The 12,571-nt window shown below is 35.2% G+C and overlaps 1 protein-coding gene across 1 annotated transcript in view; it reads left to right on the top strand.

The window, feature by feature from the left end:
- The window catches only part of DNAJC10 (DnaJ heat shock protein family (Hsp40) member C10), a 59,331-nt gene extending 49,617 nt beyond the window's left edge, over positions 1-9,714 (top strand). Inside the window, exons 19-24 of the mRNA XM_057744995.1 lie at positions 507-640; positions 1,617-1,670; positions 2,136-2,283; positions 5,660-5,779; positions 7,971-8,075; positions 9,203-9,714. Of these exons, the coding sequence (XP_057600978.1) occupies positions 507-640; positions 1,617-1,670; positions 2,136-2,283; positions 5,660-5,779; positions 7,971-8,075; positions 9,203-9,214 (573 nt within the window). The 3' untranslated portion in view covers positions 9,215-9,714. The remainder of the gene's footprint in view (positions 1-506; positions 641-1,616; positions 1,671-2,135; positions 2,284-5,659; positions 5,780-7,970; positions 8,076-9,202) is intronic.
- The last annotated feature ends 2,857 nt before the right edge of the window (positions 9,715-12,571 follow it).

Genomic DNA, 12,571 nt, shown 5'->3' with positions numbered 1-12,571 from the left:
AATTACTATTTTATATTTATTTCTAAGCTAAATAATGAACAGTTCTAAGAATTAAAATTATTTCTAGTATCTGAAATTCATGATAATATAATTTTCTGCTCTTTTAAATAAAATTTTTAAATTTGGGCGCGACTCAAGTATGCTATCTGCAACCCATGTCTCCATTTGAAAAAGTAACTCTTTGGAATACCGTTACAAAGAACTTCATTAGTTCTCGGTTTCTAACACTTTGAATTTTAAAACTACATAATTTTCCCCGTGTAATAGATGAATGAAACTAATTATTTAATCTGCAATAATTGTAGTAAGTTCTTGACTACAAAATTAGATTTCTAGTGCATTACTGTAAATGTTCTATATGTTTTAAGCCCTTACCTATTTTTATTTGGTGAAAATCCCTGATAATCATCTCACAGTGACTATTTCTCTATTATAAACATATAAAATAGTTATGGTAATTTTATTCTAATTACTTTGATCTATATATGTCTTTTTTTCTTTTATAGACATTAACTGGACTGATCAGTGTGGGCAGTATAGACTGCCAACAATATCATTCTTTTTGTGCCCAAGAAAATGTTCGGAGATACCCTGAGATAAGATTTTTTCCCCCAAAATCAAATAAAGCTTATCAGTATCAGTAAGTGTTCTCTAAAATTTGAAGACATTTATATAACCTTTTATTTATACAGTTAGAATTTAAAAGTTATCCTAACCAAATAAAAGTTAAACCACTCAGTACTTTTTGGGAGCCCACCATGTTTAAGATAGTGTGCTAATGAGTAATTTACAAGATGAAAAGTGAATTGAATAGTCCTACTGATCATGAAGCTGACCATCTAGTAAAGAAGAAAATGAAGAGGGGAAGAACATCTATTAAGCCCCTGTTTGGTTTCAGGTACTCTACTAGAGGCTTTTTTGCTCACATTATTTCCACTAGTCCTCACACATACCCTGAGAAATAAGGATTATTACCCTTCCTGCTATTACAGATAAGTAAACTTAGATAACTTTCCCAAGTCACACAGCTGCTAAGGTTTGAAATTGGGGTTTGAACTCAGGTCTCATTACCCATGCTGTTTCCACAACACCACATGACATTGCAGGTAGGTAACTCAAATACAAGACAATATAGTAAATACTATCAAAAAGTAAAAATGAATTTTTACTGAATATTTAGAGAAAGGATTTTAGAGAAAAGTATCACAACTATGACAGGAAATCATGAAAGGCTGCATTTAGAGGTGACTTTTGACATGGGTCTTAAAAAGTAGGTAGGAATTTGACAGACAGTAATAAATGGAATAAAGGTTCAGAAACTAAAGCCTTGGAGATTTTGAGTTTTGCCATTACCACAGGTCTATAGGAGATGTCCAGCAGGCAGCTAAACATTCAGGTCTGTCTGGAGTACAAAAAGACATCAAGACTGGAGAAGAATATATTTGGAAAGCCATGTAATCAGTATTTGCACCTAGGTATACCTGAGAATAGAGATGCTAGATGAAGTTAGTCAAATAAACTTATCTTTTAAATTGCTACAAAGAGATTGTCTTCTGAATATATACAATAATAGAAAATAACTGTTTACAACTTACACATTTTTTTTCTTCTTTCAGTAGTTACAATGGTTGGAATAGAGATGCTTATTCCCTAAGAATCTGGGGTCTAGGGTGAGTAATTAAAATATATATCATTGTATTTTTTCTGTAAAGGAGCAGATAGTAAATAATTTAGTTTTTGTGGTCTCTGCTTCAGTGACTCAACTCCACTATTACAGTGCAAAAGCAGCCACACACAATTCGTAACTGAATGAGTATGGCTACATTTAAATAAGCCTTTATTTGTGCACAGTGGAATCTAATTAAAACATGTCATGAAAAAAATAAAATGAAATGTGTATCATTGTATAAATTATATTCAGTGCTATTTACCTTCCTCTCATGTCTGTTGCTGAATTTACTGAGTTCTAGCATTTTAAAGTACTTAGTAAAGAATTATAATTTATAAATTATATTTTATGATTGCATTGTCATTCTTTGAAGTCGTTTTTTGACTTAGAAAGATTTGCAATATTCTGTTTTAGATGTTTGCTCTGGTTTTGTATAATGAAAAATAAATTTCATCCCTTGTCACAGATTTTTACCTCAAGCATCTATAGATCTGACACCTCAGACTTTCAATGAAAAAGTTTTACAAGGGAAAAACCATTGGGTGGTTGATTTCTATGCTCCTTGGTGTGGACCTTGCCAAAACTTTGCTCCAGAGTTTGAGCTCTTGGCTAGGGTAAGTCTTGTGTATCTATTTAAATCAGTTGTAGTCACAGACATGTTTTAATAATTAGATAAGACATGGTAAATATAATTTTATTTCTTAAAAGTTTCCTCTGAATTTAAAAAACTCTGTTCCCATCTCTGTGCTTATAATCTTTGCAGTAGATTTCTTCTTTTTCAGAGCTCTTAGCTAACATCGTTACCTTGGTTGACATCATCTTCTTAACCAAAATAGCCAGAAACCTCACTTCTTCCACTTGTTCCTTGTTTTCTTCCCATCACCATTACTCTGCTGCCCTACAGGCAGTCACTAGAGCCTGTCAGTTCTATCTCCTAAAATGCCTTTCAAATCTGTCATCTCCTATCATCTCCTCTGTTAGCCTTTTGTTCAAGTTTTCATCTCTCATCTAGACTCAGTCATATGTGCCTCTTAACTAGTCTCATATTGCCAGTCTACCTTCTTCAGTTCCACCCTGATGATCTTCCTGAAATATTGCCTTCTCTGATTTCCTGTTAACCACGTTTCTTGACCTGCATTCTTGACTACAAGTCTCTGATGTGACCCTTCTGACCTCTTCAGTTTTACCTCTCTCCCTGACCTCACAGCTTACACTCCAGGCACAACAAAGTACTCCAGGTTCTCTGTCCTTATGGACATGCTGTTCCCTCTCTAAAATGCCTTTTCCTTACCTTGGTCATCTGGATTTTTTTTCTCCCTATTGTACAAAACCCAGCTCCAATGTCATTATGTATTCTCTGCCCTTCCCACTTAAGCAGTGTCACCTGGCTATCTTGTACTCCATCAGCATGCTTATACAATCCCTATTAACTATGTATTTAGATATCTGTCTCCTGTATAAAACTGTGAGCTTTGTGGGGGCAATATACATATCTATCTGTATATCCCAGTGTGTTAACTCAGTAAATGCCTATAAAATTAAGCTAAATGCAGTCTGTTTTGGTGTTTCCATCATAACATCCTATTAACGACCTCATCCAGACTGATAGCTGCCTCACCTCTGTACTCAAGGAACTTTGCCTTTGGCTACGAAATATTCATTAGAATGAGAAAGTCAGCACCAGTTCCACCAGTCTAAAACAAAAGCTGAACATCCCAAGCCAGGGGAATTTTTTAGCAAGGGGATTTCAAAACCCCTATGGAGCTGTAAAAAAATTTTTACTGACTGGTCTTTGAAATAAGAGGTTATGCATTTTTTTCTACTTATCGTATCTTGTTTTCCTCTTATGCTTCCTTTTTTAAGTACCGTAAAACTTAACTTAGTTATGTATTTTGTAATGCAGCTATATCTTGAAGATTAGCAGAAAATTGTTTAAAAGGTCATTCAGCAAATCCTAAGCACCAAGTAAAAAGCATTTTGCCAAATATTAGGTCTAAAAAATGGAAAGACAAAAATTCCATGTCTTTAACTAAAGATTTTAATCTAGTGGGAAGATAAAATGCAAATAAATTTATATATATGTATATATATATAAATCAATAGGATCATTACTATAGTGAAATTAGTGAAACGAGTATGGGAAGAAGACGGTCAGAGTCACGCCAGGAGGAGACAAAAGGCTCCACAGAAAAGTTAGTATTTGAGATGAGAATTACAACATGACTAGAAGTGTGGCACTTGAAAGGGCTGGCTAGAGAGAACTCTAAACAGAGAAGACAGAATTTGCCAAGATGCAGGGACACAAGATAGTGGAGCATGTTCAGGCTTCTCTGCTGTTGGTCCAGGATTACCAGAGGATAAAGACAGAGCAACATGGCAAAAACTGAGGATCTTAAATAGACAAGAAGGAGATGGTTTGGTCTACTTGCCTACACTATTCACATTGTACACTCTTTCTCACTGCTTTCATACTGTTTAGCATTGGAGGAGAACTGTCAGATATGTCAGGATCCATTTTATATTTTAGAAGGATCATATTGAATGGACTGAACATGGGCCCTCAAGACCAGAAGAAGGTCAGAGTACCAAAAACAATATGGTGTCCTTCTGTAACCAAAAATAGAAGTCAACTAGACTTCTCTGACCTTCACTCTGAGTGTGTGTGTGTGTGTGTGTGTGTGTGTGTGTGTGTGTGTGTGTGTTAGTTACTCTGCCTGTTGAGTACCACAGCCTTGGGGACAAAATTAGGGGTAGCAAAGATATTTTAATTGTCCTGAAGTGAGAGGTGATAACCTGAACCAGGATTATGGCAGTGGTGATAGAAAGAAGGGAACAAATGTAAGAGAGAGATAAGAATGACTAGGATTTAGTGTTTATTTGTGATAAGTGTAGGACAGAAAGGAGTCTTGGATGGCCCTAGTTTCTGGCCTGAACTGAGTGGATAGTAGAACAGAAGAAGTAGTAGGTTGAGTGGAAGGGATTCATTTTAGAAATGTTATGTTTAAGGTGCTTATTTAACTGAAACAGGCCAGTACATAGTTGACTGAAATCAAGGGGAAAGATGGGGTTCAGCAGCATATAGGTATATAAAATCTCCTTAGGAGATTTTTCACAGTGAAAAAAATTGTTGATGAAAGATAGAACTGTGATTGGACATTTGAATTTGAGGTGTAGGAGATGTCCCCATGCTAGAAATGAAGAAGAATAGCCAGAGGAGTAGAGTAGCCAAGAGAATAGTGATAATTGCCGAGAAACAAAAGGGGAAAGGAAGGAGTGGGTCAGTAAGTAGTGTCAAGATACCCATTAAGAAGACTGAAAAGTGTCCATTCAGTTTGGCCAAATAGAAATCATTGGTGATCTTAAAGCAGTTTCAGTGGAGGGAGCAGTAAGAACAGAAGCTAGCTAAAATGTGTTGATGATAAGTAGATGATGAGGAAGTGGTCGAAGAATAAACTGCTCAGAAAGACAAGGAAAGAAGCAGGGTGTGATAGCTAGAGGAACCAGTGCAATTAAAGAAGGAATTCTTCTTTGGTCATATGTGTATATGCTGAAGAGCGAGAAAGCTCTGACAGGGAGGGACCAAAGAATGTAGACATAGTCAGCCTCCCACAAGAGGAAGAGTGCCACCTCAGCAGATGAGACCAGAGATAGGAGGTGGGTGGAGGACAGAACCTGAAATGTTTGTGGTGTGACACACACATTGTGTGTAACAGGAGGAAGGCGAGGTAGTACTGGGTAAAGCTTCTCAATTTTCTTGATAAGGCAAAGGAGCATTTATTTGCTGTTGGAGGGGCTGTGCTAGGTAAATAAGTGTTCAGAGCTAGTAAGAATTTGGAAGCAATCTTGTTTGAATGGAAAGGATTAAAACTATTTTTCTTTTGTAACAAATCCTTAGATTTATAAATATTTAAAGTTTTTAGTATATTGCTTTGTGGTTGCCAGAATAGTATATGTCAAAGAGAATAGCAAAGCATATTTTTCTCTTTTTAGATGATTAAAGGAAAAGTGAAAGCTGGAAAAGTAGACTGTCAGGCTTATGCTCAAACCTGCCAGAAAGCTGGTATCAGAGCCTATCCAACTGTTAAGTTTTATCCCTATGAAAGGGCAAAGGTATGTACACGCCTTCCTCTGTGCCTTTCCTTTAGCAGGTGATGCTTTTTTCTAGTTTCTTTCCCTTTGTCATTTTTTATTTTATTGCATGTCACTGAAACAAGCTTCTTTTCACATACACACTAAGTGATTTTAAAAGATTTTTCTGCCTCACAATTGATATGATCTCCATTGCCTTAAAAATTTTTATGCTCATGAATAGGGAACTACTAAATAGACATACCAAAATACTAATAGTGATTTTCTGTGGGTGGTAGAATTCAAGGTAGTTATTTTCTGTGAAGCTTTGTATTTCCTACTTTTATAGAATTAACACATATTACCTTTATAATTAGTTTTTCCAGGAAAGGAAAAGAAAATTAAGAGAATACTGTTATAATACTTTTGACAGTACCTAAGCATTTATCTTGAGGAATATTTTTTAATGGTTTAAACTATAAAATAAAAAGTAGGGTTCCGTGGTTCATGCATAACTTTTTTCAATACGCTTTTTTGTTTTTTTTTTAATTAACAAAACTAGACATTTACCAGTGGGTCTCTGTGGTTGTTGATATGGTCATTGATACAAAAGTGTATATCTCTCAGCCTGTATAACTGCTAACTGAAAGGACTCATGACCTTTGCTGTCATCCCAAGTGAAAGAATAAGACATTTTTGACAGTGGAGCTGTGGTAAAATAAATATCTGTCATGCATTCATGTTTTCTGATAAAACATTGAAATAAGTAATTTCAAATGTTTTAATATATACTTTCTGAGAATATCAGAATTAGATCTTATTTATTTTTGATTACAATACATCTTGAAATAGAGCTAAAGAAATTAGATGATGAATTTCAGAAATGTAGACTTGTCAGATATCTAGATTTTTTCAGTGAAGGATTTTAATTTCTGAGGAAGCTATCTCTAATCTTAAGAACAGTCTGGGGTTCTTAAGAATTCAGTGAGAGTAAAGGAGCTTTATACCAGAGCCTGAATCTTAATTTCTTTGGAATCACTAGCTTCCCAGTTCTCAAAACGCCTGAGAATTAGGTGACATAAATAGGTGTGTTATTCAGGTAGAGTGGTATTAGGGAAGTATCAGTATAATAAGCAGTCACAGAATTAACCAGGCCATACAGGGAGCTGTTTGAAAACATGATGTTACCATGTGTCCAGAGGAGTCCAGGGGGTGAGATTAGGACCCAAAATATCCCTGTCCAGACAGAAAGGCAGGGGTAGAATCAGAAATCCAGCAGACAAGGCCAAAGCAGAATGATGATTGAAGTGAGAAATGCAAACCAGGTGGGCAGCTATACACAGAAACACAATCTTAGCATACAGTTCAGAGTTCCCACCAGGAAGAAGGAAACCAATGGCTCCAGATCCAAAATAAGCAGGCCTGGATGCATTGGCCTGTCCCCTTCCCTGCTTTTCAGCCACCTTCCTGCTGTGGGCAGATGAGAACCAGGAAATATACATTGCTTTGCATTGTTGTAGTTGGTCAAGTTTTTCTCTGTACCAGTGACTTTAGAATGTTTTGAGTCCCCTGGAGACATCTTTTCTTTTCTTTTTTATAAATTTATTTATTTATTTATTTTATTGGCTGTGTTGGGTCTTTTTTGCTGTGCAGGGGCTTTCTTTTTAGTTGTGGTAGGTGGGGGCTACTCTTCATTGTGGTGTGCAGGCTCCTCATTGCCGTGGCCTCTCTTGTTGCAGAGCACAGGCTCTAGGCGCGTGGGCTTCAGTAGTTGCAGTGCATGGGCTCAATAGCTGTGGCTCACAGGCTCTAAAAGCGCAGGCTCAGTAGTTGTGGCTCACAGGATTAGTTGCTCCACAGCATATGGGATCTTCCTGAAACAGGGATTGAACCCGTGTCCCCTGCATTGGCAGGCAGATTCTCAACCACTGCGCTACCTAGGAAGCCCTGGGGACATCTTTTCTTAAACAGTTAAGATGTTTTGAGGCGTTTGGAGTTAGCAATGCATTTCAGCCAAGGAATTAATTTACATGTTTCCATAGAAGTATTGTTAGTATTTAAAATATTTCACGTAAATTATTGGTTAGCTGCTTTTGCAGCAGCATTTCCTTGAAGAAATTTAACTTTTTAACACTTGGAACTTTAAGGAATATTTAATCAAGTTTCTTAGATGGAAATGTCATGTTTTCATTACATACTTAAAAGGTTATAAGAAGAATGTTTTCAATTTTAGAGAAATACTTGGGGAGAGCAAATAGATTCCAGAGATGCAAAAGAGATTACTGCCTTAATATATGAAAAATTGGAAAACCTCCAAAATCATGGAAAGAGAAATAAGGTAAGTACAAAATCTAGAGCTGACTTTGGCAAACATTATCTAAATTTATTCTTACTATATACAGTATATGTATCAACAAACAGTAAAATGAAGCTTCAAAAAATAGTAATTAGAAATTTCTTCTTTGGGAAATATGACAATTAGAATGTAGCCTCTAGACACTGAAATGCTTAGAAATTTGGACAAGTGAAACCATTTAACAGAAAAATAGTGACTTATGGTCATAAATTATTTAAATTTTGTTTAAATGTAAAAACATTGATTTGAGCCTCATAAGACTTTTTAGATACCAAGTTTTCTTTTGTTTTTGGTATAGTCAGGATATATTAGAACCCATCTTCATCTTGTCGTCCCCCACCCCCTTGAATTATTAATCTGTCAAGAAACAGTGTAGCCTCTCTCCTGCTATTCTTCAGAGGGCTGTTCATGTTTTCCTTTTTTAAATCAACATCATTCTAGGACATACTTAGAAACAGACCAAAGAGTTTACGAATGCTATAGTGCTTTCTGAGTGGAATTTAATACAATCACATATGAAGTTTCTTGAATTCTTACCATATAAAGTGAAAAGACAAAGGAACAGCACAGCCTCTGAAGAGGGCTAGAGATGACTGGCTTTATAGAGCCATACTAGAACTACAGACCCTGGTACAGGAAACTTTACAACCTGCTTCAAGAATTATGTTTTACCCAAATCTAAAAGATAGAAAAGAGATAGTTACTAAACTTTTTTTCGTTTCAGTGAACAAAAATGTTTTTCTGATATTTTGACTATGTTTATTTTCTCAAGATGTTTTATTTTTAAAATTGTGACTTTTATCTTAAGTTAAACATCTGAAATCGAAAACATTAAAGTAGAATATCATAACTGAAATTAAGTTAAAGAGCATATCAAATTATGACTTTGAAAGTGTGGCAAGTTATAATTGGTATTATCTGCCATGGGCAGGTGAGAATTGTGAGATCCTTTTTTCGTTGTTATAACAAACAAGGTATACTTCATGTGATCTATTAAATAATTACTTTTGAAAAGTTAAAACTTAGGTCAGTTTATTATTTTTACCTTGTTTTTAATATTAGATGTTGAAAGAGAAAGGAATTCAATCCCTTTTATATTGTTATTGTAGGATGAACTTTAATGATGTTGAAAATGAAGAAACAATTGAAAAGAAATTGACAGATGACCTCAGAAGACACCTTTTCAGAATGTTACTATGTTCTTGATGAGAATAAATGAACACTATCTTGGACTTGTAATTGCACTGCCTGAATTCTGTACAACATTGATATAAGTGAAAGGTCTCCAGACTTTTTCTGTAAAGGGCCAGATTGTAAATATTTTAGGCTTTGTAGACCATATATGGTTCTTTGTCACATATTCTCTATTTTTGTTTTGTTTACAGCCCTTTAAAAAATATAAAAACCATTCTTAGCTCAGGGCTGTACACAAATAGGCCACAAGCCACATTGAGCCCATGGGCCACAGATTGCTAACCCCAGAAAGATATTTAGGCTTACTGACTCAAACATGAGCCTGCTCTATGATCTATGTACATGCTAAGTTATACAAAGTGTACTTCTTCACTTCAAGTTTTGTGGCTGGCCTAAAAAGAGAGCTTGGTTTTTAGTCACCACTTCTCCTAAAAAGTCTCTGAAATTGATTATCTGACCATGTATTTCATTTAAAAAAAACATACTCAGAATGTGGGGAAATAAACAGATACCCTATTTTCATGCCATATTATAGTGAAGAGATTCTTCATTTTCTTTCCTTTCTAAAGGTTGAAGAATTGGTTTTAACTTTTCACATGTGAGAAAAAATTTTTGTAACAATAAATAAACAAATCCTGTCGACTTCTACAGTATCCAGATATACCTGAGGGGAAAAAATATTTATAGCAATTAACTGGGCATTGTAGAGTATCCCAAATATTTCTATATTTTAAAGATAACGTGTTCATTTGTTTTCTGAATTGCTTCACAGTGTTTTCCCTCTGATGGTAATTGATTTTTGAAGCATCTTTCTAATATTTGCTTTTGACTTCTGGACTTTGTCTTAATACATATCCTATATTTACATTTGCCTGTTTTCCTTCATAGCTTTGGTTTTTCACTGTTGTCCAATCTTTATTATTCAAGAAGGAAAAATTAACTTTGTGGGTTTGTTTCATTATAGGTCATAATGATACTATGTTTATTCCAAGTATTTACTGTTAGAGGCTGCCATTTTCAGATAAATTTTGGCATAACAACTTATTTTTCTAAGAAAATCAAGTATAAAAATTTAAGGATGGAATCTTTTAGTTTCTTAGTTGTTCAGGTTCAAAGAATCCAAATTTTTTTTCCTTGCACATTAACAAAACGTAACATGTAGTTATTTAGTTGTAATTCAGAGGTGGAATGGTAAAAATCCCAGTTGATCAAAAGAGGTCAACAGGTTTTTTTTTCTTTAGACTTAAGTTTTCCCTAAAACCTATTTGAATTATGCTTTATGATGTAGGGAGAGTTTTGGGTTTTTTGTTTTTTGTTTGTTTAAATATCACTTTACTCCCCAAAATTTCCTCATAAAGGTTAATTTATCACTGCAATTTATCCAAAAAGTAATCAATTTTTTTTCAATTTCAAGTCTAACCCTTCTCTCCCATATTGTTTCTTGTGTATCTTGTAACTTCTTGTCTTGAATTCCACTTTACACATGTAGGCACACAGAGAACAGTCACCACTCCTAACCTTAATTTTACACCACCTTTTTGACTTATGATCAGTAATGGCAAGTGCCTTTCATTTATTAAATTTTCAGAGCCTAGAAGATTTTCAAAATTGGCTTGTTTCTACAAGAATTCCAAAATGGAATTCCCAAAGACATTTTGGTAAATATTTACTTAACTTGTACCAATTATATGAGTACCACTATGCTGGACATTAACCCAAGGCTTAGTCCCTGTCTCCCTAGTGTCTCTAATTTCACAATTCTGACATGGAAACCATAAACAAGCTTACAGGTACCTATACTATTACCTATAAATAGAATTCCAAACTTACTGGTTGAGAAACATCTTAGGCAGTAAGTGAAATAGTGAATATTATGTATCCTGTAACTGGGTCTACATACATCTGTGGAATCAGCTCAAAAGCCAGGACTACCTGGGAGACATGTTAAATAATAGGTATCATAAAAGTAACATACATCAGAATTTTCTGCAGTCATATCAGTATCACTGGGTATTTAAAAACAGCTGACCGAATTAAAGATTTTAATGGCCACATTAGTGAGTAGAGCACCTCTAGAGTGCCAGGTAAAAACTGCCATTTTTCTCAGCAACACCATTTTTGTGTGCACCAGCCTTGGGTAACACAGCACCAGTTTTAGCAGACGAGAGTATCCGGCAGCTAGACTTGCAAATGAGACACTTTTAATGGGGCCGTGTGAAACTTTGGAATGTGTGACTGGGGCATTAATGATGCTTCCCAAATTTTATTTAATGCCTTTCATATCTTTTTCATTTAAAGGATATGGTTAAAATTTTAAAATAAAATAACTATTTCAAAATAACTGTTTTAATATTGTAAAGGTTTTCTTTAAATTTGTCCTTGTTTTCTAACAGTATTCAAAGCAGGAATTTTCTTTGAAGTATATACTTATTAGAAAAGCATTATGTTATTTCCTGAGACATTTTTACAAAGACTCGTATATAAGTAGTATTTTTAAGCCATTTTAACTGTTTTTGTGTAATAGTCTAGTCTTAGGTCTACCAACAAACTCAAATGTCTCAAATTAGACATACTCAGTCCATCATGACTACTTAAGAAATAGTACAAAGTTTAAATTAACAAAATGCATTTTAAATTTTCTGTAATGGTACTTGCAGGATAAAATTGATTCTGAAGATGAGAAGGTAGTATACCACTTTATATAGTCCAAAACTTTAAATGTACCCATCTGGCACCCCAGCTATTGTGGCTGCCACACAGAGGACACACCTTTATCACCTGGCTCTGTTGGCCAGCAGTGCTTGTGGATCTCATATAGGACTAGCAAACAGTTCATAATGGGCTATCCCCTCAAGCCTCAGTGCAGAGAGAGCAGACAGAAATGCCATCTCCCAGTCTTCCCCTGTAGGAGGTATATTTGCATGCTTTAAAAGCTGTTGCCTGAGAATACGGTTTCCAATCAGCCTTCATCTAAGTGCTGACTGAGATCCTCCCCTTTGGATCACAAAGGTATGAGAGCCAAGAGCTAGGGCATGGTTAAATGGTAAGATTCATCTACAGGAGACCACTCCTCCAAAACTAGGAGAGGTGGTTTTACCTATCGCATAGAAACCAACATAGAGTCAAAGAAAATGAAGAAACAGGATGATGTTCCAAACAGAAGAACTAGATAAACCCTCAGAAAAGGACCTGAATGAAATGGAGGTAAGTGATTTACCTAATAAAAGTTTCAAAATATGGTCATAAAGATGCTCACTGAGGTCAGGAGAATGATGCATGAACAA

This window comes from Hippopotamus amphibius, chromosome 8, assembly GCF_030028045.1.
Source record: "Hippopotamus amphibius kiboko isolate mHipAmp2 chromosome 8, mHipAmp2.hap2, whole genome shotgun sequence".
NCBI classification, from domain to species: Eukaryota; Metazoa; Chordata; class Mammalia; order Artiodactyla; family Hippopotamidae; genus Hippopotamus; species Hippopotamus amphibius.
This window is presented reverse-complemented; position numbering and strand designations above follow the sequence as displayed.